Source organism: Enhydra lutris, unplaced genomic scaffold (genome assembly GCF_002288905.1).
Source record: "Enhydra lutris kenyoni isolate GAN:26980312 unplaced genomic scaffold, ASM228890v2 scaffoldscaffold27, whole genome shotgun sequence".
Taxonomy (NCBI): Eukaryota; Metazoa; Chordata; class Mammalia; order Carnivora; family Mustelidae; genus Enhydra; species Enhydra lutris.
Genome location: NW_019154111.1, coordinates 19,127,396 through 19,154,744, shown reverse-complemented (window position 1 = coordinate 19,154,744; position 27,349 = coordinate 19,127,396). Strand labels below are relative to the sequence as shown.

Genomic DNA, 27,349 nt, shown 5'->3' with positions numbered 1-27,349 from the left:
GTGCACGTGGATAGGTGTCTACCCAGAAATGAGAACCAGGTTGCAGACTGCCAGCTTCCCATGGTATCTTCACACGGCAGAGAACAGAGCAGAAGAAGCAAGCTCTCTCATGATTCTGACTATAAGGACATTAATCCCATTCATGAAGGCTCTACCCTTAAGACCTCACCTACTTTCAGTTACTTCCCAAAGGCCCCAGTTCTAATACCGTCACTTTGAGGGGTAGGATTTCAGCATACAGACTGGGGGGAGGGCATAAATGCTTAGTCCATAATACTAGTCACTACCATTGATTCATGCAGGTGTGAATGATGGAGGTTGGCAAATTCCTAGAATGTATCTGTAATGGTTGCTAAAACTGAATTTGGAAGTGAATAGTTTGGGGGATGTTTCTTAGATTGTCTTCAAATAAAAATGCATTACTTTGAAGGAAAAAGTATCTCCAGCATGATCAAGGCCTTACAGTAAAATTTTCTAAGTGGAAGCTGTGAAGAATAACAGGTGTGACACAGTTCAAAACCATAGTGGAAGAGAGATTCACAGTAACTCCGTAAGAAAATGTAGGGAGTAGACATTAAAATATTTGTGGTTTCAGGTATGTATAAAGTAATCATAGAGCACGAATGATCTGTTCTTCTTGAAATGTTGACATGAGGTCACATGACTTCATAGGGAGCATTAATAAACGGTGCATCGGGACGCCTGGGTGGCTCAGTTGGTTGGACGACTGCCTTCGGCTCAGGTCATGATCCCGGGGTCCTGGGATCGAGTCCCACATTGGGCTCCCAGCTCCATGGGGAGTCTGCTTCTCCCTCTGACCTTCTCCTCGCTCATGTTCTCTCTCACTGTCTCTCTCTCAAATAAATAAATAAAATCTTTAAAAAAAAAATAAATAAATGGTGCATCATTTTCACCACATTCTCTTTTTTTTAAGACTTATTTTAGAGAGAAAGAGGGAGAGTGCGCATGCGCAAGTGGTGGTGGGGAGGGGCAGAGGGAGAGAGCATCTTAGGCAGACTCCCCACTGAGCATAGAGCATGGTGTGGGGCTCGATTCCATTACCCTGAGATTAAACCTGAGCCAAAACCAAGAGTTGGGCACTTAACCAACTGTGCCACCCAGGCATCCCCATCTTCATCGGATTCTGAGAGTTATCTGAACATGGTTTAAGATTCAGATTCTTTCCTTGATACTGGTTTAGTTCTTACTAATTTGTACTCTGTCAGTTTTCTTCTTTTAAGGGACATGATTTTAAAAGATCTAATAAATGACTGTGCTAGCAAACTGGCAAAATCATATCCCGTGTGGACTAAAAATGCCATGTCTTGGTATCTTTTGCAGTTTAGTTTTCTAAGCATATGATTAGACATATTATAAAATGCACAGTTAAAAAAGAAAAAAAAAAAAGAGCAGAAAGCCTGGGTCTTGACTGACCGTTAGCTGGAACGCTCCTGGTCCATTACAGGGACAAGTGTTCCTAGAAGATCTGGGTCACCTGAATGGTATTTCTAAGGAAAATACAAAATTAAATAACTAGTGCTAGAAGCATACTTCGACAATTTGTCTTTAACAAAATCTGCCCATGGGGGCGCCTCGGTGTCTCAGTCAGTTAAGCATCTGACTCTTGGTTTTGGCCCAGGACATGATCTCAGGGTCCTGAGATCAAGCTCCCTGAGATCAGTATGGAGTCTGCTTGTCTCCTCTCCCTCTGCTCCTCCCCTCCACCCTCTCTCTCAAATAAATAAATAAAATTTTTTAAAAAATAATATTGAATTTGAATAAAATAAAATAAAAAATAACTATATATCTGCCTGTGTCTTGAGCGGAAACATTTATTTATTACTTTTTTAAAAGATTTTGTTTATTTATTTATTTATTTATTTGTCAGAGAGAGAGACACAGCGAGAGAGGGAAGGCAAGCAGGGAGAGTGGAGAGGGAGAAGCAGGCTTCCCGCCAAGCAAGGAGCCCAATGCAGGGCTAGATCCCAGGACCCCAGTATCATGAACTGAAGGCAGATATCCAAGGACTGAGCCACCCAGTAGTCCCAGAGTGGAAAATATTTAAAACAAAATGAAAAACCAAAACTTCTAGTCTTAAATCTTCCTTTTATGAGGGGTTAAAAATTACGATTTATTCTGAATGTATACAATGAAATATTCTGAATATGCAGCTCGTTAGATCTTTGAAATAAATAGTTTCATTTCATATTATAAGAAGCTAATTGCTATTCAGTTTGTTGCTGGATGAGCTGAACAGAGAAACATAATACAAAATAAGTACCATATTAAATATCACTATCAATAAATAAATTATAATGCACCTTTCTTTCAAAGCTGTGGTACCTATTAATTTAATTACTTTCACAGCATTAAAATAAAGGCAGTCATAAATAGGAAGTTTTCATTAAGTTTAATGAAAACTAGTGTCTGTAGAACGTGGATGATAAAGGTTATAGGATAGAGGCATGGCTTCTGTGGGATGGTGTTTTATGAGTAGAAGTTTCCACAAGTGAAGATTAACAGTATAATGCAGTATAAGCTATTATTAAGAAGTCTTTTTTTTTCTTATTTCCTTATGTTCCATTAAATCTTGTTTGCCTTTCAAAAGGAGGAAGAAGAGGGAAAAGACATTGGAGAAGACACTGTTGTGAATCCTGGTCGAGACAGTGCCTCAAACCAAATAAGGAGAAAGGAACCCCAGATTCCTACTACAACAAACTACAATCACGTAGGGACTAAATACAATGAGGCCAAGACTAACCGATCCCCAACAAGAGGAAGTGACTTCTCTGGGAAGGGTGATATTCCCAACATATCTTTAGATTCCACTTCCCAACCAGTCACTGGATTAAGCCCCCAAAAAGATGTTACTTTGACTTCTCGGACTGTGACTAAAATGCCACCTCACCCTCTGGAAGGCAGTGCAGCCTCTTTAAATGACAGCTTGAAAACTCTTCTCAGAGTTCCACAAATGAACTTGACTGGGACCGTGGAATCTTTAAATACAGTTTCTGTAACGGAATCTCAAGAGGTATCTACTGATATCAGTGAGGATGAGAGTTTATTGACGAGTTTCAAGCTCGACACAGGACCTGACGATTCTTCGGGCTCCAGTCCGGCAACTTCTTCTATGCCGTTCCTCTCTGAGAACATATCCCACGGGTATGTGTTTTCTTCCGAAAACCCAGAGGCGATCACATATGATGTCCTTCTACCAGAATCTGCAAGAAATGCTTCCGAAGGGTCAGCCTCTTCAGGTTCGGAAGAATCTCTGAAGGATCCTTCCATTGACGGAAACGTGTGGTTTGTTAGCACCACAGATGTGGTAACACAAGCTGACGCTGGATCGGGCAGAGAGAGCCTTCTCCAGACTAACTACACCGAGATACAGACTGACGAACCTGAGAAGACAGCTGAGTCTTCATCTCTGGGCCCACTGGTGTCACAGGGTGCCCCGGTCACGGATCTGGAGATGCCACCTTATTCTACCTTTGCCTACTTCCCGACTGAGGTAACACCTCACGCGTTTACTCCATCCTCTGCGCAACAGGACTCGGTCCCCACTGTCAGCTTGGTACAGTCGCAGACAACTCAACCGGTGTACAATGGTGAGACACCTCTTCAACCTTTCTACACTAGTGACGTCTTTCCTCTAGTCACCCCTTTGTTGCTTGACAATCAGATCCTCAACACTACCCCCGCTGCTTCAAGTAGTGATTCGGCCTTGCATGCTACGCCTGTATTTCCCAGTGTCGATGTGTCATTTGACTCCATCCTGTCTTCCTATGATGGGGCACCTTTGCTTCCATTTTCCTCTGCTTCCTTCAGTAGTGAATTGTTTCAGCACCTGTACACGGTTTCTCAGCTGCTCCCACAAGTTACTTCAGCTGTTGCGAGCGATAAGCTGTCCCTGCATGCTTCTCTGCCAGTGGCTGGGGGTGATTTGCTGTTAGAGGCCAGCCTTGCTCAATGTTCTGATGTGACGTCACATCAGCCCACTGCTCACGCTGCTTCGGAGACCTTGGAATTTGGCGTTAGTGAATCTGGTGTCCTTTACCAAACGCTTATGTTTTCTCACGCCGAACCACCCAGCAGTGATGTCACGGTGCATGCACGTTCTTCAGGGCCTGAGCCTTCCCGTGCCTTATCTAGTCAGGAGGGCTCCCCACACTTCTTCACGGTGCCCCGCAGTTCGGCAGTCCCCGTGCATGATTCTGTGGGTGTATCTCTCCCGGCTCCCCTGTTTAGCAGCCCTAGCCACACTCCGGCGCCTCCGTCTTCGTTCATAACCCCGACGGCGACCGCATCCTTGCTGCCGCCTCCTCCTGGCCCCTCCGGGGATGGGGAGTGGTCCGCAGCCTCCTCCGATAGTGAATTTCTTTTACCGGACACAGATGGCCTGACAGCCCTTAATGTGTCTTCACCTGTTTCTGTAGCTGAATTTACATACACAACATCTGTGTTTGGTGATGAGAATAAGCCGCTTTCGAAAAGTGACATAATGTATGGAAATGAGACTGAACTGCAGATTTCTTCTTTCAGTGAGCTGGTGTACCCTCCGGAAAGCACAGCCCTGCCCGACCTCTATGATACCCCAAATAAGTTGACCACGTCTTTACAAGCATCCCCTGGTTCCTTTTCTAGCACAAAGGGCTTGTTTCCAGGGTCTGTCGCTACTCCTGCCACTAAGGTTTTTGAGCATGAAATTAGCCAAGCTCCGGAGAATACCTTTTCGGTTCCACCTGCCCATGCCGCCTCTCGAGTGTTCGGTGACACTTTGCTTAGACCTGCAATTAGTGCGAGCTCAGCGCCAGGCTCCTCTGACCCCGCTTCTAGGGAAACGTTAGCTGCTTCAACTCAGCTCTTCCTTCATGAGCCCTCGGCTCCTTTCCATGCTGACGTGTTGCTGCAGCCCTCCTTTCAGGCTTCTGGTGTTGACTCGTTGCTTAAAACCGCTCTGCCCCCCTTGCCTAGCGAGCCACAGTCGATCGAGGTCAATCCCGTTAGTTCTACGGTGTTGCGTCTCCTGGTCTCCAGCTCTGCTTGGAGCGAGAACACGCTGCTCGCTCCGTCTGTACCTGTTGCCCATGTATCGCCTGCTTCTGGCGCACACGCTGCTTCACCTCAAGGTTTAACCATTTCTTACACGAGTGAGAGATACTTTGAACCAGTTTTGCTTGAAAGCGAAAGTTCCCAGCAAATGGTACCTGAGTTGTTCCCAACTGCCGATCTGGAGATGAACCAGGCCTTTCCCCCGAAAGGAAGGCATGCGTTTGCTACTCCTGTTTTATCAATTGATGTGCCACCAGATACGCTTATAAATAAGCTCACGTATCCCAATGACGTTTTCACCCCCTCCAAGGGGTCTGTCACTGACGAGGTGTCAGCTGGTAGCCCAACCGTTGTCTCTGATACACCCGTACCTGCCGCTCGTCCCGTCCCTTTAGGAAGTGTGTATGTTTCCGTTCCAGCGGTTCCTCCCGTCGAAGATGCCTCTGTCCCCACAACCAAGTCGCTGTTCCCTTCTCAGACAACTTCTGAGCTGATTCAGAGCGCCAGATCTGATGCTGATTCGGTGGGTGGTGGTGACGATGGTGATATTGATGATTATGATGATGATTATGGTGACAGAGATAGAGACGGCTTATCCCTAAATAAGTGTATGTCGTGCTCCTCCTATAAAGAATTGCAGGAAAAGGTCATGAATGATTCAGACACCCAAGAGAGCAAGCTTGCGGATCAGAATAACCCAAGCTCGTATTCACTATCTGAAAATTCTGAAGAAGAAAATAAAGTCACAGGTGTCCTATCAGCCAGTCAGACTGAGATGGACAGGAGTCCCGATGAATCACCGCCAACGAAGGTGCTGTCCCAAAAGTCCAGTGATGGAAAGCAGCACAGTGACCTTCAGACTGGTAATGCCCTGCTTCCTTTCACTCCAGAATCTGAAGCGTGGGCCGTTGTTGCAAGTGATGAAGAGAGCGGATCAGGGCAAGCTCTCTCAGATAACCTGAATGATAATGAAACCTCCACAGATTTCAGTTTTCCAGACATTAATGAAAGAGATGTTGATGGGGTCCTGGAAGCAGTTGACTCAGAAATCACTCCCGGATCCCCACAGTCCTCGACACCGACTGTGACTAGCAGGCACTCAGACGTATTCAACATTTCAGAGGCAGGTTAGTTATGGATCCCAGAGATAGACCACGGTGTGGTGGTTTTCTTCCTCAAAAAATAGAAAAATCACGGAAGGAGAAATTTGGTAAAGTGGCACATCACTTTGTTTTTTTCATCAAGACACTCAGCAAGGCCATTTACAGTTTTTTAAAGTGTGATTTTACTCATTGTGAATATTCAACACGTTTTGGTTAGTGGCTAGTTAAACATTTTTTATTTATTGTCAATTTTTCATATTCTGCAAGATGCTAGTTACACGCGGGAACAATTATGTGTGCATAACGCATTTTTAGTATACTGCTTTTTAAATGATAGATTGGAGTGTGCTGTTCTTAGACAGTTTTAATTTTTATAGCCACTTATGTTCTAAAATAAGTTGTAACCTAATTTCATTGAATTATAAAATGGATTATTAAACTCTGATAAGTAACATGTTATAAACACCTCTCTGACCCACCCCACAGTAAAGGTATGATAATTTGCATATCCACCTCAGCCTGAGGACCTTTGAAAAAGCTCTGTTGCTGAGTTTTGAGAGTTAGTGGTAAGATTTTTATTTCTTTTTTTTAAAAAACGTTTTAATTTTTGTAGGTTGTCTTTGTTGGATTATCTTAATGTTGCCTAAAGAGGGCAGTGTGAACTAACAAGATACTTTCTACTTCGTACTTGTGTTTATCCACCTTTCTAAGAAGTTAGATAACGGTCATTAATATGCAGAGTCTGTATAGGTATTGTCTGACAAGATGTAAAACACTAGAACATTTTCTGTAGACAGTGCATTTCATTTGTTAATGTATCTTATGCAAATTAGTTTATTGGCCAGATGTTTCTTTGAGTAGATTCCTTGCAACCTATATATTACAGATGTTTGCTTTAAATGCCAATGGGGAGGAAAGGGAAATTCAGTGCCATTAGGCATAGGAAATACTAGATAATTTCATTGACTTGATCGTAAGAATTTTATAATATGCTTTTATTAAATTTTAAGGAATTCTTTAGCAATGAAAATATTTCAGTCTTAACATAGTAAGTCAAAAGATAGGTTCAGGTAACATCTTGCAATCTTATTGCATAAAAGCAGATATGTGCAAGCCGGATCAGAGAGATCAGTCTCATTAGGATATATTTTTCTCTTTGTTATTTCCATCCTTTCTGTTAGTCGTATATTTTTCCTTCAGTCAATGCAGCAGCAAAAAAGTTTGTACCTTTTGATAGAGAAGTTTTTCTACATTCTGACTTGATACCTATTTAACATTGCATTTCAGTTTAAACACACTCTGATATGTGAGAACGAGTAATGATTCTACAGGTCACTATATTCATTAGTGTTGCCATATACATAAATTATTATCTGGCTTCAATTATAGTACTGGGTTTTTTTTTTAATTTTTATTTTTATTAGATTTATTTTAAAGACATATCAGGAATTCATCCTTTTTTTTTCTGTCTTACTAGGTAGTGACATCATCAGTGTATCCTTGCTACATTATGTTCTTACGGAGAAACTATTGTGAAATGCCAAACCTAGAATTATGAATTCAGACTTTGCTATCTCTTATCATTGCACTAATTTGATTAATTATTAAGAGTATGTTCTCCCACTGATGAGGAGGAAAACAGTAGGAATATAATTTCCAGTATCATCAGGTAACATAATTAGTGGCATAACTAAGATCAGACAAGATTAGGGAAGAATTCTTGCCTGCTTTTAAACCTGTATCTGCAAAAATCATCTGTACTCTGTCTTACAAAGTAATGGAATATGGCTCTTTATCAAATGCATACAGACTAATTCTGAAACTTATTATTTTATTATGTACTTCTAGAATGTAGGATAATTTACAATACATGTTCCCTAAAACAAAATAGATGAGGCAAATACTAGTATCTGCAATTTATGAATGCATAAACTGAGACCTGAGATACTAAGTTACTTGATTCAGGTCACATAGGCAGTTAACACAAAACTGAGACTGGAATCATGTGTTATTGGTGTCTGTCTCTTGGAGACTTTGCTTTCATTATCGAGGACAATAAAATATACATAATGCTTAATTTGTCATATCAAAATTATACTGTTTTATTCTAAAAATGTATTTTAAAGTATTAATCTTAACTTTGTTTACTGATCATCTATCACTAGATTCTTGTCTTATCCACTTAGCTACTGGACCATATTGAAATAGGTCTTTTAGTCTCAGCTAATGACTCTAAAGATGAGTACAACTAGTTGTTCCTCATTATAGTATGTAAAGCAACCAGTTGATTGTACTTCCTTTTTTATGAATATATTTTTTTGAATTTGGGGGGGGTATATTTTATTTTTTATTTATTTATTTTTTTAAGGTAGTCTCTGCACCCAACCTGGGGCTTGAACTCATGACCCCGACATCAAGAGTTGCATACTCGACCGACTGAGCCAGCCAGGGGCCCCTGATTATCTATACTTTCATGTGCTATCTCATCTTGAATAAAAAACCTAGGTTTCCTAATATGTAATTACCATGGGTTTATCATTCTAACTCCTCAGTGAAAAGGTTTATTTTAAAATCAGATGTCCCAGAGAACTTATGAGTAAAGTCTGTTGCAAGTTTATATATGTGTGCATGTGTATATATAGTGCATGTGTATAGTGTGTGTGATATATATGGTAATTTGTTACATATGTTATGTGTTATGTATCTTACATATATGTCACATATATGATCAGACCTATCTCATATATATGTATGTGCATACATATATACAAATGGTATATGTGTCTACATGCATGCATGCATATATATACACATATATACCTATATACGTATTTCTATAAATATTTGTGGTCACTGAAGACCACTGTAACTATATAAACTCACTTTGTATGTAAATTAATGTACATTATTGGTTCTCAAACATGAATGTGGATCAAAATCACCTGGAAGACTTGTTAAAACACAGATTGCTGGGTCTAACCCACAGAGTTTCTGTTCAGCAGCTTTGTGATGGTTGGCATGGGGCCCCAAATTGGCCTTTCTAACGTCCCTGGCGATGCCGATGGCAATATTCTGGGAACCACATTTCAAGAATGACTAATGATATTAACCACCATTTGTAATTTCTAGGTACCCAGGACTTTACTAAGTGGATTAGTTCATTGTTTAGCCACAAAATTTCCATTGAGGTAACAATCATTTTAATAGAAAAAATGTGAAGACAGTTATGTATTGAAACAAGATGCTTTCCTAAATTTTATAAAGAAACTTTCAGTGCTTTCACCATCAGATTTTTTAGGCGTCTAGATGAGCCTCATCACAGTGCATAATGACCAGAGCATCTGCCTGACAAAATAGAAACTAAAGTCTGGGCTTCTCTCACGAGAGTACTAACTACAGCTCAGGGAGCAGTTGATTTACAGTATTCCCACTTTTTATTCAGTTTTATGATTTTTAATCACACCTTTGGATTCTACTGTTTTCTAGCAAATGCATCCGTAATTGAGAACAAATGTCTAGGGAAATTTGGGTGTCATTTGTCATACAAGAAATGTATCAGTGGATTAAATTCTTGACCTTTTCTGTTTCATTTTTCAGGAGGAAGCTACCATTTTAAATCTTAAGTTCTCTGCCGTTAGATATACTTCAGGGCTGTGTTGAGGAATTTGTTACTCTCAAATGTATCCTTAAATCTTTAAATTAAACCGATTCCCTTTGTCTCCTATCACTAAAGTGAGATGCTTGGTATAAAAGCACCTCATGTGCCAGGAGTCTAGAAAGCAATGTAGACTCCCATGGGGGCACTAGGAGGTAGTTCTTCCCGACTTTCTCCAGGCAGACACTAAGAGCACTTTGTAGCAGTGTCAGCATCTCGTGTTAGAGCCGTTCTGATGTCCAGTTGTCTGGGCTCCCCACTGCCCACACTTCACAGAAGAAGGGAAGCTTTGTGACTTGCCACAGATACTCTGAAGTTCTGAAACTCTTTTGAGCAACCTGGAAGGATGGCGCCCATTGCAATGATTTTGAAATCATTGATATCGTGTGATATTGCATGATAATGCGTCCAACTGGTCACAAAAACAGTCATTTGTTGTCTTCAAAATTAACCCAAAGACAGAATTTAACCTTTTCCATAATTTACACTTGCATATTGGGAAAGAATTTCTTCCATCTATGTGTTCCTTCAGTTCGCATGCAATAGTATTATTTTTGATAGAGAAAAATAGTTGGTAAGAAGGGCATTCAAAGTAATTCGGCAAAAGCAACCCACGTTTAAGTTTTTAATAGTTTTTAATAGTGTTCTGGGTTGAATGGTTATCCTAATATAAGAAGGGTTATCCTAAGATTCCCTCTTTATGAAATTATTCATTAATTATTAATAAATTATTAATTGCTCCTAGCTACTTATTTAATTAGAGGAGTAGAAACATTAAAATTAAGTTTGGAAAATCAAGATTATATATGGTGCAGTAAGTAGCATTGTTTTTCCTGATCATTTTATTTAAAAACTGGGCAGTTTTCTTATTTTAGTACTTCTGTTTTCCTTTTAGCAAGCTTTTCAAGGCAGTGTTATGCTCATTTCTTGCCACAGCACCCACACCTAGGTGCCAATCTCTGCTCTGATAGCCTACCTTCCTTTTATACTTTGCTTTGCTTAAACTGGCTTGTAATTGTAGACATGCTTTGTGTCATAGATTTGAAATTGTAAAGGTAAGCAACAGCAATGAAGGTTGCAATTGCTCGGTTGAAAAATGTTGTGCCTTTTTCTTAAGCTTAAATATCAACTCTCTCAATTTTCTCCGACTACAGAGGCCAGTAATAGTAGCCATGAGTCTCGTATTGGTCTAGCTGAGGGGCTGGAATCCGAGAAGAAGGCAGTTATACCCCTTGTGATCGTGTCAGCCCTGACTTTTATCTGTCTAGTGGTTCTTGTGGGTATTCTCATCTACTGGAGGTAAGTTGAGTGCTTGTTCTAGACATGTGTTTCATAAAGCTTAGATTTTGCCTGTTTTTTACCTTCTTCAAAGTTCTTCAAAGCGTATTCAGAATTCGTTTTACCTGAGAGCTGCTGTTAATTTAACTATGAGTAAGGTGATTTCGTAAATCCAGAGACATGAAAGATTTGATTGTTCTTCATACTTCCATGAGACAAAGTTAAAATGGAGGAACTCTGGCTTCAGTTACTATATAATCCAGTATTTTGACAGCATACTTGCATATTAATCTCATTAACATTCAGACATTATCATGGTGTTTAACGTAAATCTAAGCTTCTCAGCTTAAATGCTCCAGCTGTTAATAATTTCAAAAGTTACTGTTTTGGAAAACATAATTTTTGATATAGTAAAAACACAGTTTATTTATAATAGGATTTTTATCACATCAAACCTCATACTGATAACCAAAAAAATTTTATGATTACATAAAAGTGAAAATCAAGTAATTAAAATATGAATATAATGAGAAAATAAAGTTGATAGCTCTATTAAGGTGCATGGAATTTAAAAATTAATTATAATTTGCCTTGGGGATGAAGTACAGCTTTTCTATCATTGATATCCTATTAAGACTTTTAAAGGACAAAGAAAATTGCACCCATCATAAGCTTCCCATCCCATAGCAAGCAGAACACGCTGCAAATTAGGGAGTTTACTGGGGAAACAATGAAAGTCAGTAGAACTATTATAACTGTCTCTAGGAAAACAAAAACTTTATGACAATATAAGGAATCATAGCTTAGTAATTTCTTCTTTTGTTTTAAAAGAGAATTTTGTTCAGAAGTTCTATAATTAATTCCTTTCTTTAGCGACATCTTTCTATGAGTTCATAAGACACTCTTTATGTGTTATCCTAAAATTTATTCCCTCAGTTTATTAAAAAATATTTACCATGTTTACTGACTATTTCCCATGTGTGCAGTATGATGTTGACTACTATGGGAAATATAAAAAATGAATGAATGAATGAATGAGTGAGTGAATGAGAGTCACTATGGCTGAGAAATTTATGCTATTGAAAATTTTCCATGAAAAATTTATAACATACTATATAAATGAAATTGCTAATGGGAACAGTAGTTAGAGAACAAGGGATCTTGATAGTCCCAGAAGGCAGCCACAGCTGGGTAGGACTCAGAAAGTGAAGACAAAGGAGACCAGCCTTCCGGGCAGGAACACCGCAGGCGGGAAGGATGGGAAGCAGGGAGCAGCGGGGTGTGTCTGAGACGGTGAGGTCTGGAGCATGCCGTTGCATGTGGTTGCACATTGGTTGGCTAAGGTAGAATGTTTTCATGACCAGCTGTATTTCATCTCTGACTACCTTGACAGAAAAGAGTAAACTGCAGAGTACAGAGAACAGATCATACTTTTGTTATCATATATGAGTTGGGAGTCCGTTTTGTGTATAACGTGATGCAAACAAAGCTGGTTTCTTCACTGATTCCTGTAATTGCCAGTAACTCTTTTTATGGAAGATTCCGTGCTCAGCAGAGTAGCATGAACCCAGTACACAATCCATAAATGCTTGCTCAACAAGAATTCATATTGCCTTTCTCCCTATTCCCCATTAAGTATGTTGGCCAAACTTTTTACCAACACTGATTTTGTGTTTGTTCAGATTCCTGGTTTCTATCTCATCTGATTTTCCCTGCCAAACCAATTTTTGAAGTTAATTGGAATGAGAGTTAATTTTTTAAAAATAAGTTGGAAAAAAAACCCAAATTATACTTCATTAAAAATGGTATTCTAATAAATTTCTAATAACAATTTCAGATGGTTTGCTGTTATAATGTTGAAATAATTAAAATGAAAATTTTAATCTTTTTTACTTAGTATTTCAAGTTTATTTTTTGCAAATTTGAAAGTGTCTTATTTAATATGATTTGGTATTTCCTGGAAAATTAAAATCTGTAATGGTTTTTATATTTTATTCATAAGGGTCACCTCATCTATATTATGTGCAGAAAAAGGATAGAAATTACCAGTTGAAAATATTAAGTTGACTTTCACCAATAAGATATTTCTCTTTTCCTTATAAATAACACTTTCTGTACCTTGAATTCAGTGCATTAGCTTAAAATATGAGCACTCTGATGATTTCATGTGTATATTTTATATCTCTCTATCAAACAGTTTGATAAAACCTGTCACTTGTTTACTTATCCATTTAAAATTTAACATAACTGCCCTTGGCACATCCATTTGAAATTAATTCACTTCAAAATGTAACTTTTTAGATTAGTAATACACCAGGGATATTACTTGGTGACACAAAATGACAATGTTAGTGCATTCTTCAAGGTTTTTGTGAGATATTCAAATTCTGGTGTAGACCCATATGCTTTTGCTAGCAAGTATGAAAATGCTTTAGACCTTTGTGGAAAGAACAGCCTGTGGAAAAGTTCCAAAACAGAATGGCATACCAACAGAAGTCCTAGTAGTAAACAGTCCTTATGAGTTTTTCCCGAGCTGGTATATTTAAATGTTTTCCTAACCTAATTTCTTAGAAAAGGTAATTGTAAGGTGATATAATGAGTGTTTTGTCTCTTTACCTAACTCAGGCTGGTCCCCTAGGTTTTGATAACGAACGGGAGGTGATAAAATCTGAGTCCTTTCCCAGTTCTGCCGGCATTAGTTCTATGATCATGGGCACGTCACTTAGCCACCTAGTAACTGGTTTTCCTCTCTCTACCATTTCAGGGGAGGGTTCATTAGATCGTGTCTAAGATTTCAGTCAGACCTTCTTTAGGATTTCTGTGATGAACGCAGCATAAAGAATAAATATGGTTATAATTGTATAAGGATCCCAAAAAATGGAATTATAATTACACATTTCTAGCTTTTAATTTTAAGTACTTACTGTGATGAAAAGGTGTAAATCAAATAATCAGATTAACATTGATTGATAGGACCTATGTCTACAAGTTTAAAACAGTCATCACTTTTTTCATCATGGCTGAGTGATAATTAGCAAGAGACATAGTTATCAACACTTAGCACATAGATGTGAAGACATTCACTGCTTATACAGAACAGATGGACTATAGATATTGAATCTTGTCATACATTAAATAATATGCCTTGAAATTATTTTCCAGATGTTTTAAGGTAGAATTTACATGAGCCAAATCGTAAGTTTCTAAGTTGCAAAATGACTTCAATATGGAAGATTGTCAAAAAAGTTCTTTTTAAAGAAGACAAAGGACAAACTTTTGAGAGCTTTTTAAATAGTTGGAACCTAAAAAATACCAAAGGTATAATCAACAAAATAGCACTCTATCAAAAGCAGTATTGAAAAGAACTTTATGTGGACAGTTGTTTTGGCTTTGGGGAGTGGGAAGACAGGCAATATGAGTTCTCTCTTGATCTTAAATTTGAATTTATGAGTCTCTAAGGAGAGCTACCAACCCAGAATGGAGGCCTACCAGGACCATGCTGTCTCTATTAGAAAGTCACTTCCTAGGTGAAACTGCACAATACAATACACTGAAGCAATATATTTTTACCTTCATCAAGAATTTATCCTACATATTTTAACTTTTCCCACTTACAGATTTTTTGGTATGATTTTATAACATTCTTTTGTTGCTTATTAATACAAGTAACACCAACGGACCACTTAGTTGCTGGACCAACAAATACTTGCTTACATAACTAAAAAAAGAATAGAGTTGCTATTTACCCAGGTCCTACAATGAATATTAAACATATTAAACCTTAATACCTGTAAGTTTTAATTTACCTCTTTCTGTTCTGTGAAGTGCTGCCTTCTTTCCATTTCCTCAGACCCATCCTCTCTCCATGCATCCATCCACCCATCCGTCCATCCTTCCATCCATCCTTCCATCCATCCACCATCCATCCTTCCATCCATCCACCATCCATCCTTCCATCCATCTATCCATCCATCTTCCTCTAGATACATATATTTCACCTCTCCCTCCCAAATGTTTTGAGATTTTAAGTTATCCCATTTGAGGCCCAAGTAGGCAAGAAGTCTAGGACGCAGCTGAATAACCTATGGCTAATGGGGTTTAGTTACTCCTGGAAATCCATCTAATCATTCAACATTTAACACCTCCTGCACTCTTGGTACTGTATACAGAGTATACAGTATTTGATTTACATAAATCAAAAGACATGGCCCCATCTTTTAAAAACTGTAATGAGGATACAGGCACAAAACAAATATATTGCAAAATCATAACCCTAACTAACAATTAATTTTAAAAAATTTTAAATTATTTAGAATAGAATTCAGGAAGCAAAGGTCAACCTTGGATTAATTAACCATATGTCTCAAAACAGTCTTTGTAAAGGAGTGGAGGTTTGTGTTGGGTGCAGTGAAAACAGAGAAACCGGAGTACTGGAGGCTACTTAGAAATGAAAAGGTTATTCACAGAGAAGATACCGCCAAGCTGGTATCTCAGGGGGATGGTGTTTGCCTGGCATATTCACGAGTGAAGTGTCTCGGTCAGGAGAACCGTGTTTAAAGCAGGGGGTAGAAATACTGAGTGAGGACAGCAGAAGGCATGTTCAGTGATCTGCAACTTGTTTGTATTATTGGAGCATAAACTTCAAGGAGAAAGTCAAAACAGGTGAGGGCCATAGCTAGGTAGCATTGAAGTACTGAAAGATCTTGGGTACCAGTATCTAAAAATCTGTCAAGTACGGAACTTGAGCCAATATATCAACGTAATAAGGAGATAGATTTTTGGCTTGATACCAAAAAAATATCAACAGTAAGAGGCATAACAGTGGAACAAAAAAGGCCTTCTCTCTGGGTACCACTTAGAGGTACTTAGAACGAGTTTTCAGTTAGTCTGAAAAAGAAATATCTAGCAGCTAAAGATGACTCATACAGGAGCGAGGTCCTTGTCACCGGCGATAATCTTTCTATGTCAGAGAGATTCTTGTATCTGTGATCTTGCACTAGGTCCCTTAAGACATTTTACCACTTTAAGATTCATTGAAAAATAAGCAGAAACACGTTTACCAGCTTGTGTGACCCCATTGTAGAGGAATCAAAGAGATTTAACTGGGATCTTTTTTTTTTTAATTTTTTTTTAAAGATTTTATTTATTTATTTGACAGAGAGAGAGAAGGAGAGATCATAAGTAGGCAGAGAGGCAGGGGGAAGCAGGCTCTCCGCTGAGCAGAAAGCCTGATGTGGGGCTCGATCCCAGGACCCTGAGATCATGACCCAAGCCGAAGGCAGTGGCTTAACCCACTGAGCCACCCAGGTGCCCCTTAACTGGGATCTTAAGAGAAGTATCAAACCCAGTGTTTTCCTATCGGTGTGGCAGGACCTGCTACTTTGGAGGTTGCACAGATAAACAAAAACCCCCGGCCCCAAACTGTAGTTTCTGCTCCGGTCTGTCTCAGTTACGTTCAAACACAGACTTCCAGCTGGGTAGTTCCTTTATCATGAGACCTGTGGCCCTCAACCCTCCCGTTCTTCATAGTCTGCTGTACTCTTTCCACTTTCCAGGATGACCTAGCTCAGGTCCCTCTGACACTTGATGCCACTTCCATTCATCTTCCCCCTACACCACTTGTTCACTCTTGAAGACGTTTCTATGTTCTCTTGATTATCTGTATCCTCTTTCAAAGGCTTATATGATCACAGCAGAGGAGTGGTTTATACAGCACACATCATTGCTTTTGGGGTTTTTTTTTTGTTTTTTGTTTTGTTTTGTTTTGTTTTAGCTTGTGATATTAAGGTTACAAATAAACTACATAATTTTTTACTACTCATACTTACAGCAGTGAACTCCTTGAGCAAATATTTTGGGGCACCTACCACTTTAAGATGGGGGGGCACCTACCACTGCTCTTTGCACTGAAGACTAACACTGCGTTTAGACAAAGCCCCTTGCCTTCGTGTGGCTTACATTCTGAGGAGGGCAACTAAAACCATGTCAGACAAATACATAAGTAGGGAATTTTGGAAAGCGATAAGTGACACAAAGCCGACAAAAGGGAAGATAATAGTGACTTGGAGGCATGAGCTGGTACTTTTAGCAACATGGTCAGGGAAGGACTGTCACAGGAAGTGGCATTTGAGCTAGTGCAAAAATGATGGGAAGGAGGCAGGTGACCAGAAGGAATGTCAAGAGCCAAGGCCCTAACGGGAACTGATGGGTCCTCTTACACGGAGAAACAGAGGGCCAGTGTGGGCCTGGGCCTAGTAGTAGGGGGGTGTTAGGAGAGGACACCCCGATGTGGGTGGGGGGCCAGGTCACAGAGGGCCTTATAACCCTCGCTGAAGTAATTGAATATCATTCTAATTCCGTGAGGAGGCCACTGAAGAATTTTATGCAGGGAACTGATTACTGAAAGAATTTTACAATTGAGGTGTGTCCTGTAAGAACAAGTATTATGTTAAAGCTCATTAGAATAAATATCTTGTAGCTTGAATCTTAAATGGAAAAGGAGATTGGCATTTTTACCCAAACATATTTCTATTTAAGCCTAACCACTCATGAATAATATTTCAAATAAATTAAATGACCTACATCAAAGAGTGTCATTAGCAGTTCTAATTATCTAAATTTTTTTAATTAAGTATGGTTTGCATTAGTTTAAAGCAGCAGTTGGTTCTTTGCTCTTCTCAATAGTTTGTGGTGTGCTCTTACCAGATGTTACTCTTATTATCTGAATGAAAATAGATTCAGGTGACATTGCAGGTCATAGTTGTCGTTGATTCCAAATATATTCATTCTCAAAACCCTCGTCAACAAGGCTAGCATCTGTTGGAAAGAAAATCACGCCTCTTTTTGGTTATATGCTCATTATTTCCTCACTTCGCTCTGTCATTACTGCATTACCATACTCATAGTGTAAAGCTGTCTTCCTTTTTCATCAAAAGATTACCACTGTGGAATTACATCTCTACATAGTCATAGCTACCTTTTGCTAGCAGCTGAATATGCTCAGAAAGGTAGGGTCACTTAAATAGTGAATGAAAAAAGCTTTAGGCTTTTTTTCCACTCCGGTCCAGTCCAAGGGGGCAGGACGCACTGGTAGATCGCAACAGTGGGAGAGTAACCGAGGGGTTGAAGTGTCCTTAGCCCGGCAAAATCTCATTGGGTACCAACCAACTACAACTTCAAATGCCATCTCTGCTTTCAGCGTTTCTGATAGCTCCTCACTCGGTGGCCTCTGACACATGTAGAATTGAGATCCATTTGGAGGTCATAAAAGTCTTTAATACTTCGTGTTTTGTAAAATAGAGATAGCTTTCCATTTATGATTTAATTCTGGCGATTTCTGCCATAATTTTCAAGCAGCTCAGAAGGCGTCTTATGGCAGCTAGTAAATGAATTGCTTTTTTTTCTTTCCAGGAAATGCTTCCAGACTGCACACTTTTATTTAGAGGACAGCACATCCCCTCGAGTAATATCCACACCTCCAACACCTATCTTTCCAATTTCAGGTAATAGCTTCAGGTGTGACCACGAGTAGCGGCTAGATGTTGAGTGAAAAGGATAATGCGGGAAGGTTTGTCCTTACTGAAGGACTTTGCAAGTGGCTCTGAAGGAGATGCGTAAATACTTCAGGTGCCCAAAGCATTTATTACTGCCATGTACCAGGCATTAAGGTTTCTATCTTATTCTCATTAATTTTGAACATTCTTAACCATATAGATAATATGGCAAAATAACTCAATATTCAGGTATAGTCTGTTACCATAAACATAGCAATAAAATATTATTTTGGAATAAGGCTGACCTTCAGTCATTTCTAGTGCTTTAGTGGAAACTGGAACCACGGAAGTCAGACTAAACCAATGCCGTAAGGCTGGATAGGACAAAATAACAAAGATAAGGATAAAGCTCAGTTTCTCTCCTATCATCTGAATTTATGTGAGAAGAGTTTCCTTAACTACCGTAGAGGAAAAAAAATTATAAAATAGTGGGAGTAAAAGAAAAACATGAGTGCACAAAGAATGTGTAATTGCCTGAAATTCTTAAAGTCACAATGTCAAACAGTTTGAATACTGTCTATTTTTAGCAGAACTTACCTGGTTAACAATATTGAGGAATTAGCCAGGGTCATTTTGGCTGAGACATCTGTTGACCCTCGAGTTCACACTGTTAAGATCACAGACACTTATTTGATTAACATTTTATAATATTTCAGAATGAAAAGTGGTACCAAAAAAGGAATTGCCTAGAAATATGTGAACCATGGAAGAAGCTCTGGAGGATAGAGGATAAAACAAAGACACAGAAAACCACTGAACCAGGGAAAACAGAAGGAAGTCTTTTTAAATTGACTGAGACTCTATATGTTATTGGTAGAGGCCCAAGTTTAAATCTTATGATTTAAAAAACATTTTTAAAAAAGAGAGAGAGAAGCATTTTCTGTGTAATTTTAAGGGGGGACATAGGAATTAGAAGTATTTGGCTTTTTCCTCTTTGATCCACTCTGAGTCTAGCCACCACTTACTTCTGTTTTTCTAGACTATTTTAAAACTCTTTACCATTATTCTAGTACAGCACACTTTCTCATTAACATACTCAGAATTCTGAGGTGAGCAGCTCTCAGGTGTCTGTGGCATTTTGGTTCCCTTCCCCTTCATACCTCGTCTACAGATGCCGTCAGCATGGGTAAGCAAATTAACATGCTATCACCCCAAGTCCCATATCGGTGATTATTAACAATAAATAATCCCAAATCAGGACCTTGGCCAGGAACTTCAGAAGCCCCTGTCCTGCTTCTCATAAGAGTTGGGATCAAGGACATTTCCTCATGTCACCTGGGCTGCAGGTCACCCAAAGACCTGTCTTTTCATGTAGAATCAGAAACTAAAAGCTATGTTAGTCTCACTTGCAGACCAGTTCGTGAAAGAAATGACCAAACCACGTGATGGTAACTAAAGAGTATTCTGTTTGGTTGTGAAAAGAGGTAACTGTGCAGGATAACATCTATGGGTTTGAAGGACCCTTTTGAGAAGAGCTAATGATTTAGATGTGACAAGTTATTTCTGTTTTCTTGTCTAATTATAAAAGCTACTTCCAAGCAAGATCCTTCGGCAGATGTGAAAGCAGAATTACACCTTTGTCTTGTGTTTCTCAAGATTAACTGGCTAATTCAATTTTAGTATTCAGGTACGCTTATCTAAGAGAGAGAACAGATGGATTCTACTTTTTAAAAAAAATCAACAAATTCTTGGTAACTGAAGCTTAAAAATATTAAATGGCCTAGATGCTGAACATCTGTTGATGTAAATAAGTGTTTCTAGTGAAATGTGTTTGATATTTCCTTGTCAGAGAAATCACTTGTGAAATTGCATACTGTGAACCAGTAATATGTTTAATCTAAGAAAGTCTTTCCAGGGGAGGGGGGGGAGAAAAAACAGAGCCAGTAAAATAATTTGGCCCCTTCACAATTACTTAACAGATCTGATGACTTTGTTTACATAGTATATTTTCAAGTTAGAGTTCTTGAAATCTTACATATTAAAAGTCCCAAAGGTTTTTGGCATAATCCTTAATGAATAGTCTGCATATCAATGTTTTATTTATAGAGAGAAGGAAGAAATGTTTTCAAATGTAAACATCTGACTAACCGTAAAACATTAAACTATATAATTTTATAAAACTGAAATTACACTACATATTAGGTTTAGTTCATGGTAAAATTGAAAATATTTCTGCATTTTTTTTTTAACCCAGAAATCATATTCATGTTAAATGTGTTAACAAAAATGCAACTCCTACTCATGTTAAAGAAAGTTACCCAAAAAAAGATGCACTCCCTTGATAAGATGTGATGCTTTGGTGGTATTCATTATTTAACATTAAAAATTAATTCTTGTTTCTTCAGAGTGTGAATGGAAAAGAGATTCAAGATCAAATCAGAATTATAAAATGCAAGTTATGATTGATAATAAATTTGGAGAAAAATTGATCATTGTTGCTTAATGTTTCATTGAAAGCTGTAATTCCCTTGGGATTGTAGGAATAATTGAACTTTGAAGCTGTTTGAGAAGAAGGCACTTTATAAATCTGTATAAATGAGGGACATATTCCTTTCTGTTGAATTATCCTTTCCAAACTATTTTTTTTTATTTACTTAGATGATGTTGGAGCAATTCCAATAAAGCACTTTCCAAAGCATGTTGCAGACTTACATGCAAGTAGTGGGTTTACTGAAGAATTTGAGGTATGATTTTAATATGCCTATTTTAAATAATATGGAAAATAACAAATTTAAAATATTAAACAGTAGGCTATTTCTTGACTTAAAGACATTGAAACTATTTTCACTTCTAGGAAGAATATTAGTTCTGTAATCACTTATGTGTTTAGATGTGTTATGGTTATCATATAATTTAGAAAATTGGTTTGCCATTTTAAAAGCCAAGTTATTGTTGTAGAAAAAAAAGTGCTAATTTCCTCCCATAAAGTACAGAATTCCACTATTCCTCTTTTAACCTGAATTAGTAACACTGACTCCTTTTAATTTTTAAATTATATAAATTATACTAAACTACTAAATTTCATGATTTTCAACCAAAGTACATTTAAACTCTTAGTTGTAAATATTACATCAGTATAAATGCAGAAGCATTTATTATACAAGGTCTAATAAATATTATTCAAGGTAAAGTCCCATCTTCTCCTCAAGAAAATATGCATTTCTAAAAAACATTTGAACTGCACAATCAGTAAAAATTTTTCTAGTAATAATCCATAATGCTTTTCATTAGAAGAGGCAGAGAAATTTGCTGCAAAATTATCATGGCCCACTAAACTATCAGTTAATTTCGAAATGAGGAACCATAAACCCAGAGTTAACTATGACAACCACACAAACATAAAAAGTTACCATTATTGAGCACTCCCTAATATGCCGGTCACCACACTAAATGCTTCTACATTCAATCTTCACCCAGCTCTGGAAGTTGATTTTTATTTCTGTTCATATTAATGATAAAAATCCGCTTCCATAGAAGTCAGTTGACAACTCCAAAATGGCAGAGCTGGGACCCTTATCATGATGAGCATTGAGCGATGTATAGAATTAATGAATCATTATACTGTACACCTGAAACTAATATAACCCTGCATGTTAACTCTACTTCAATTTAAATGAAAAACCAATTAATTTTAAAAAATAGCAGGGCTGGGATTCAAACCTGGGTCTGTGATTTTCAAACATAATACTTTCCATTCCACCAAACAAGGGATCCTGAGCCTCCCCTCCAGCCCCTCCCCTCTAGGAAACATCACATTGCTTTTCTGTCCGCACCGCCCCCCCAACCCAGAAGTGTTCTATGGACTTCCCTCTTTGAAGCACTTTGAGCTCTGATCCTGATCAGAGGGTGTCCCACTCTCCCCCTTGCACCCAGCAACTGCCTCCCAGCAACTGCCTCCCAAACTGCCAAGATATGTTTAGGGAAGGAAAATGCCATAAATTAGAAAACTTTAAGAAATCAAAAGAAATAGAAGTGAAATGTGATACATTTTCACTAAATTAAAAATAATAGAAGCCAATTCATAATTTTTTTTTAGAGATTTTATTTATTTATTTGTCAGAGAGAGAGAGTGAGAGTGTGAGCACAAGCAGGGAGAGCAGCAGGCTCTGCTGAGCAGGGAGCAGGACTCGATCCCAGGACCACGGGATCATGACCTAAGCTGAAGGCAGACGCTTAAACATCTGAGCCACCCAGGCATCCCAAGCGAATTCATTTAATCTTAAAAGAAATCTCAGTCATTGAAATAGAAAGCAGTATGAGGTGATGAAAGTAAAGTGGAATAATATAAAGAATTACATATTTAAAACATCAAATTATTTTTTCTTACCATAATAGAGATCAGAGGGTAGGTGATGCCGTGTTAACTTACAAAAACTATTAGACTCACATCAAACAAATCGTAATTGAAAGAGGGAGAATGTGTCAAGGAGGGGTTTCATTTTCCAGATGTTAAAAACCACAAGGAGAAATAGACAATTTATAATAAAAGTTGCTGATAGCACATGCACAAAGGCAAATTCAGAGTTTTAACGACTATAAAATCGTTTTCAATGTTATTTATCAGTTCACAATAATTAAATTAATAAAATAACCACATTTTTACTCAAAAGTTATTTTTAATTCCATTGCTTTTAACTCATAGTCTAATTCAAGAAAACATTTCATTAACTTAATAATTAGCTTAATAACTAATAAAGCTATGCCTTTTAAGTGGTTCATAATATTAAGTTGTATTTAAATCTAGAGTCAGAATGGCTAACTGCAAAAAAGGCCTGAAAAGCTTATCTATAGGAGGTCTGGGCCATTTGCTGATGAGTCAGATTCACGTTTGGGTTATATGCTTTCTCAAAAATTATAAAGCTTTCATGTTATTATCTTAATACTAAATAATTTTAAGTTCCTACGTAATGTATTTAGATAGAAAACATCTCTGAAAGGGATTTTAATTCATTTTAAAAGATAATTGGCAGAAATAATTTCTCTGAACCCCTCAAAGTTTAAATTAAAAAGAGGTCTACTAATTAAATATGTTGAAAGTAATGCTATTTAAATTTTGTTTCAAAATGATATAGTATATGTGATAAAAAAAATTTTATAAGAATTTTTAATGTTCTGACAGCCCTAAATCTGTTACAAACCACCTAATAGGAAGCTGTTTGCTCTTTAAAATTACTCGAAAAAAATTAAAAAATGTGTCACTAATTCAGAGTTTCAAATAGTGCTATAGTGGCCAAATAATACTGTATTTGGATGTCAGCAAATCCGATTAATGCAACAAAATGTGTCATCAAATATATGGTTTTTCCCATCTGCATTTTTTATATTCATATTATTATACCACTGTCCCCTTTTAAAGGTGTTATTGTTTTTCCTTTTTACATAATTTTAAGGTTCCCAATTGTTAGAAGCTTTGATTTGCATGCAACTGTTTGAAACATTCCGTTTTGTTACGATTTGACAAATGTATTTATTGCATGATCATAGTTTTCCATTGTAAACCTAATATGAACGCTTTTTTTTCTCATTTGTCGTGTGCTGTGGAATTTGATTTCTTTACTTTTTTGGCATTCATTCCCTCATTAGACACTGAAAGAGTTTTACCAGGTAAGGCATTATTTCACTGCATTTTATTTTAGCCAAGAAATAGTTATAACATGTAAAAAAAAAAAGTGTTTTGGGGGATAGCCTGATTTGTTTGTGTTGTCTTCTATGTTATATTTTTAAGGCACTTTGTCTGCAAGGGTAGGTGTTCAAATGTCATACGTACCTTTCTTTACAGGAAGTGCAGAGCTGTACTGTGGACTTAGGTATCACAGCAGACAGCTCCAATCACCCCGACAACAAGCACAAGAACCGGTACATAAATATCGTTGCCTGTGAGTATTTTCTCAGCTCTGCCCCAGCTCTGTTAGCTTTGCCGGTCTCGGGGTCTTCCGCGCTGTCCTCACCTCTGACAGAAGACCTCAGTAGCGCTGTTCCCGGACCTGGGGATCAGGGAATCAGGCTTGTGTGAGCGAGCAGGTGGCATTAGAGTCCTCTAACTGAATTACAGCCTGCAACTAACGACAGGTCTCCTTTAAACGAAACAAACTCTGGCTGTAGTCAAGGCCCTTCTTCAAGCCTTGTGGGCTCTAAATCTGTTCTTAGGGTCTCCCTCGTTCTTTCTATTCCCTAGTCCTGTTTTCACTTGAGATCTATTTACTTCTAGGTGAATTTACTAACCAAATAGATTTTCTTTAGAATTTATTTTTCCTTCTAGCCTTTTCTTGTCTTTCTTGCCCTTCTTCCTGGGGTCTTATAAAAGGCAAGTTGTTCTTTTTTATTCCTGCTTCCCTTTTATTTTCTTGGCTGTTCTCACTCTTACTCTCTCTTTTTTCCCTATGAGCAGCTGTCTCTTTCGTTTAATACAAATTTATCTGTTTTTTTCCCCTATGAAATTACCATATTTCTTCCATCTTCTTACAGCATCTCATGTTTACTTATGTTCCCTCTTATTTTCCTATATAGTCCCCTCCATCTCTAGAAATCCATCTACAACCCCTCCCCCAAAACTCATACTCCTCTCCTTCCTTACAGTGGGCCTCCCTGAATCCTGTGAACACAGTATTACCAGCTTGTTTATTTAAGTTCTGGTTCCATCCTGGAAGCCAATGAAAGTGAAACTGCACTCCTTTTTTTAAATTTTTTATTTAAATTCCAGTTAGTTAACACGAGGTGTGATATTGGTTTCAGGTGTATAATACAGTGATTCAGCACTTCCACACAACATCCAGTGCTCATCACAAGTGCCCTCCTTAATCCCCACCACCCATTTAAGCTATCTCCCCTCCACCTTCCCTCCGGTACCATCGGTGTGTTTCCTATAGTTAAGAGTCTGTTTTTTAGTTTGCCTCTCTCTCTCTCTTTTCTTCCCTTTTCTCATTTGTTTTCTTCCTCATATTCCATATACGAGTGAAATTGTATGTATTTGTCTTTCTCTGACTTATTTCACTTAGCATAATAATTTAGTTTCATCCATGTTGTTGCAAACAGCAAGATTTCATTCTTTTTCATGGCTGAGTAATATTCCTGTGTGTGTGTGTGTGTGTGTGTGTGTGTGTGTGTGTGTGTGCCATTTTTCTTTATCCATTCATCAGTCCATGGGCTTTTGGGCTATTTCCATAATTTGGCTAATGTAGATAATGCTACTGTAAACATCGGGGTGCATATATCCCTCTGAATCAGTATTTTTGTATTCTTTGGGTAAATACCTAGTGGTGCAATTGCTAGATCATAGGGTAGTTCTATTTTTAACCTTCTGAGGAACCTCCATACTGTTTTCCAGAGTGGCTGCACCAACTTGCATTCCCACCAACAGTGCAAGAGGGTTCCCCTTTCTCACATCCTCTCCAACACCTGTTGTTTCTTGTGTTATTGATTTTAGCCATTCTGACGTGAGGTGAAATCTCACTGTAGTTTTGATTTGCATTTTGCTGATGATCAGTGACACTGAGCATCTTTTCATGTGTCTGTTGGCCATCTGTATGTCTTCTTTGGATAAGTGTCTGTTCATGTCTTCTGCCCATTTTTTAATTAGATTCTTTGGCTTTTTTGGTGTTGGTTGTTGTTCTTTTTTTTGGATACTAACCATTTTATTATCACATTTTCTTAAGTAGTTTGGATAGTTGCTGCTTCCTTTCCACAGGGCTGACACAAATTTTTATTAGAAGGGTTTGGTAGGACATTCTGCTTCATGTTTGTCTTCCTCATTGGAAGCAGCTTTCCTGGCTACACATAAAAATTCACTGGCTGCTCGGACAGGGTGAGGTTGTTCAACTCTTCCGTCTGCAAGCTAAATAGAAAACACCTACCAAGGAATTCAGAAGGGGATGGAGACTAACATTTGTTGTACATCTTCTGTGGACTTGACTCTGTAAATACATGATTTCATTTAATCCTTGAAATGACCTGGCCATAGATGATCACAGTCCTATTGTAGAAATGAAGAAAATGTACCCAGTAATACCCCTCTAAAAATTCTAGAACCAAAATACACCAAAAAATAGGTCAGCCTGGCATCAAACCTATCTTTCCATTGCCATATCTCTGTTGCTACAGCCGTTCCCTGCTCTCCGAGCTGCTGTTGTCCTAGAAGCAGTAATAACCCAGGATGTCTCTCTACTGTCATGGTTTGGACTGTAGTCACTTTTTCTTTTTTTTGTATTCATGTCTTCATTCTTGAAAAGAATAAATAAATTCTGCCCCATGAAACTACCAATTTTCCTTCTAGAAGCACTTCCCTTTCTTATTATGGCATTCCTCCAAATGCATATAATTTCTCTGTAGAACTGAAGTTAATCTCAAAGTCCCCATTTCAGCTCATTTTCATTTCCACAGTTCGCATGTCTGAGTTACCATCCTTTCGCAGGCTTTAAGCAGACAGTGCCGGACAGCCATTCTCCTGCCTCACTGTGCGCTGCAGCTCTTTGAGGTTGTCCTCTTGAACAAGCTGTTGGCTAGAACCCTTTATAGAAACTTCCCAAGTCCCTTCTACTTCCCTCTCGACTCCCTCTTCCTCCACCAGCCTCCTGTTCGGGAGTACATAGGCTGCCATCCTTCCTTAGCTTTCTGAGACACCCCTCCGACACCCTTCTCTCCCTCTCAGTGGCTCTCCGCTGTTCACAGCCCCAAGATCCATCCTTAGAAACCCATCTAAGACGCCAACGTCA

General features: G+C 38.3%; 1 protein-coding gene across 1 annotated transcript in view; it reads left to right on the top strand.

Annotated features, from left to right (window-relative positions):
- LOC111151984 (protein tyrosine phosphatase, receptor type Z1) overlaps nt 1-27,349 on the top strand; it is a 179,361-nt gene that overhangs the window by 128,884 nt on the left and 23,128 nt on the right. The window contains exons 12-17 of the mRNA XM_022510240.1: nt 2,609-6,179; nt 10,965-11,109; nt 18,499-18,590; nt 21,240-21,325; nt 24,225-24,245; nt 24,421-24,517. Coding sequence (XP_022365948.1) covers nt 2,609-6,179; nt 10,965-11,109; nt 18,499-18,590; nt 21,240-21,325; nt 24,225-24,245; nt 24,421-24,517 — 4,012 coding nt within the window. The remainder of the gene's footprint in view (nt 1-2,608; nt 6,180-10,964; nt 11,110-18,498; nt 18,591-21,239; nt 21,326-24,224; nt 24,246-24,420; nt 24,518-27,349) is intronic.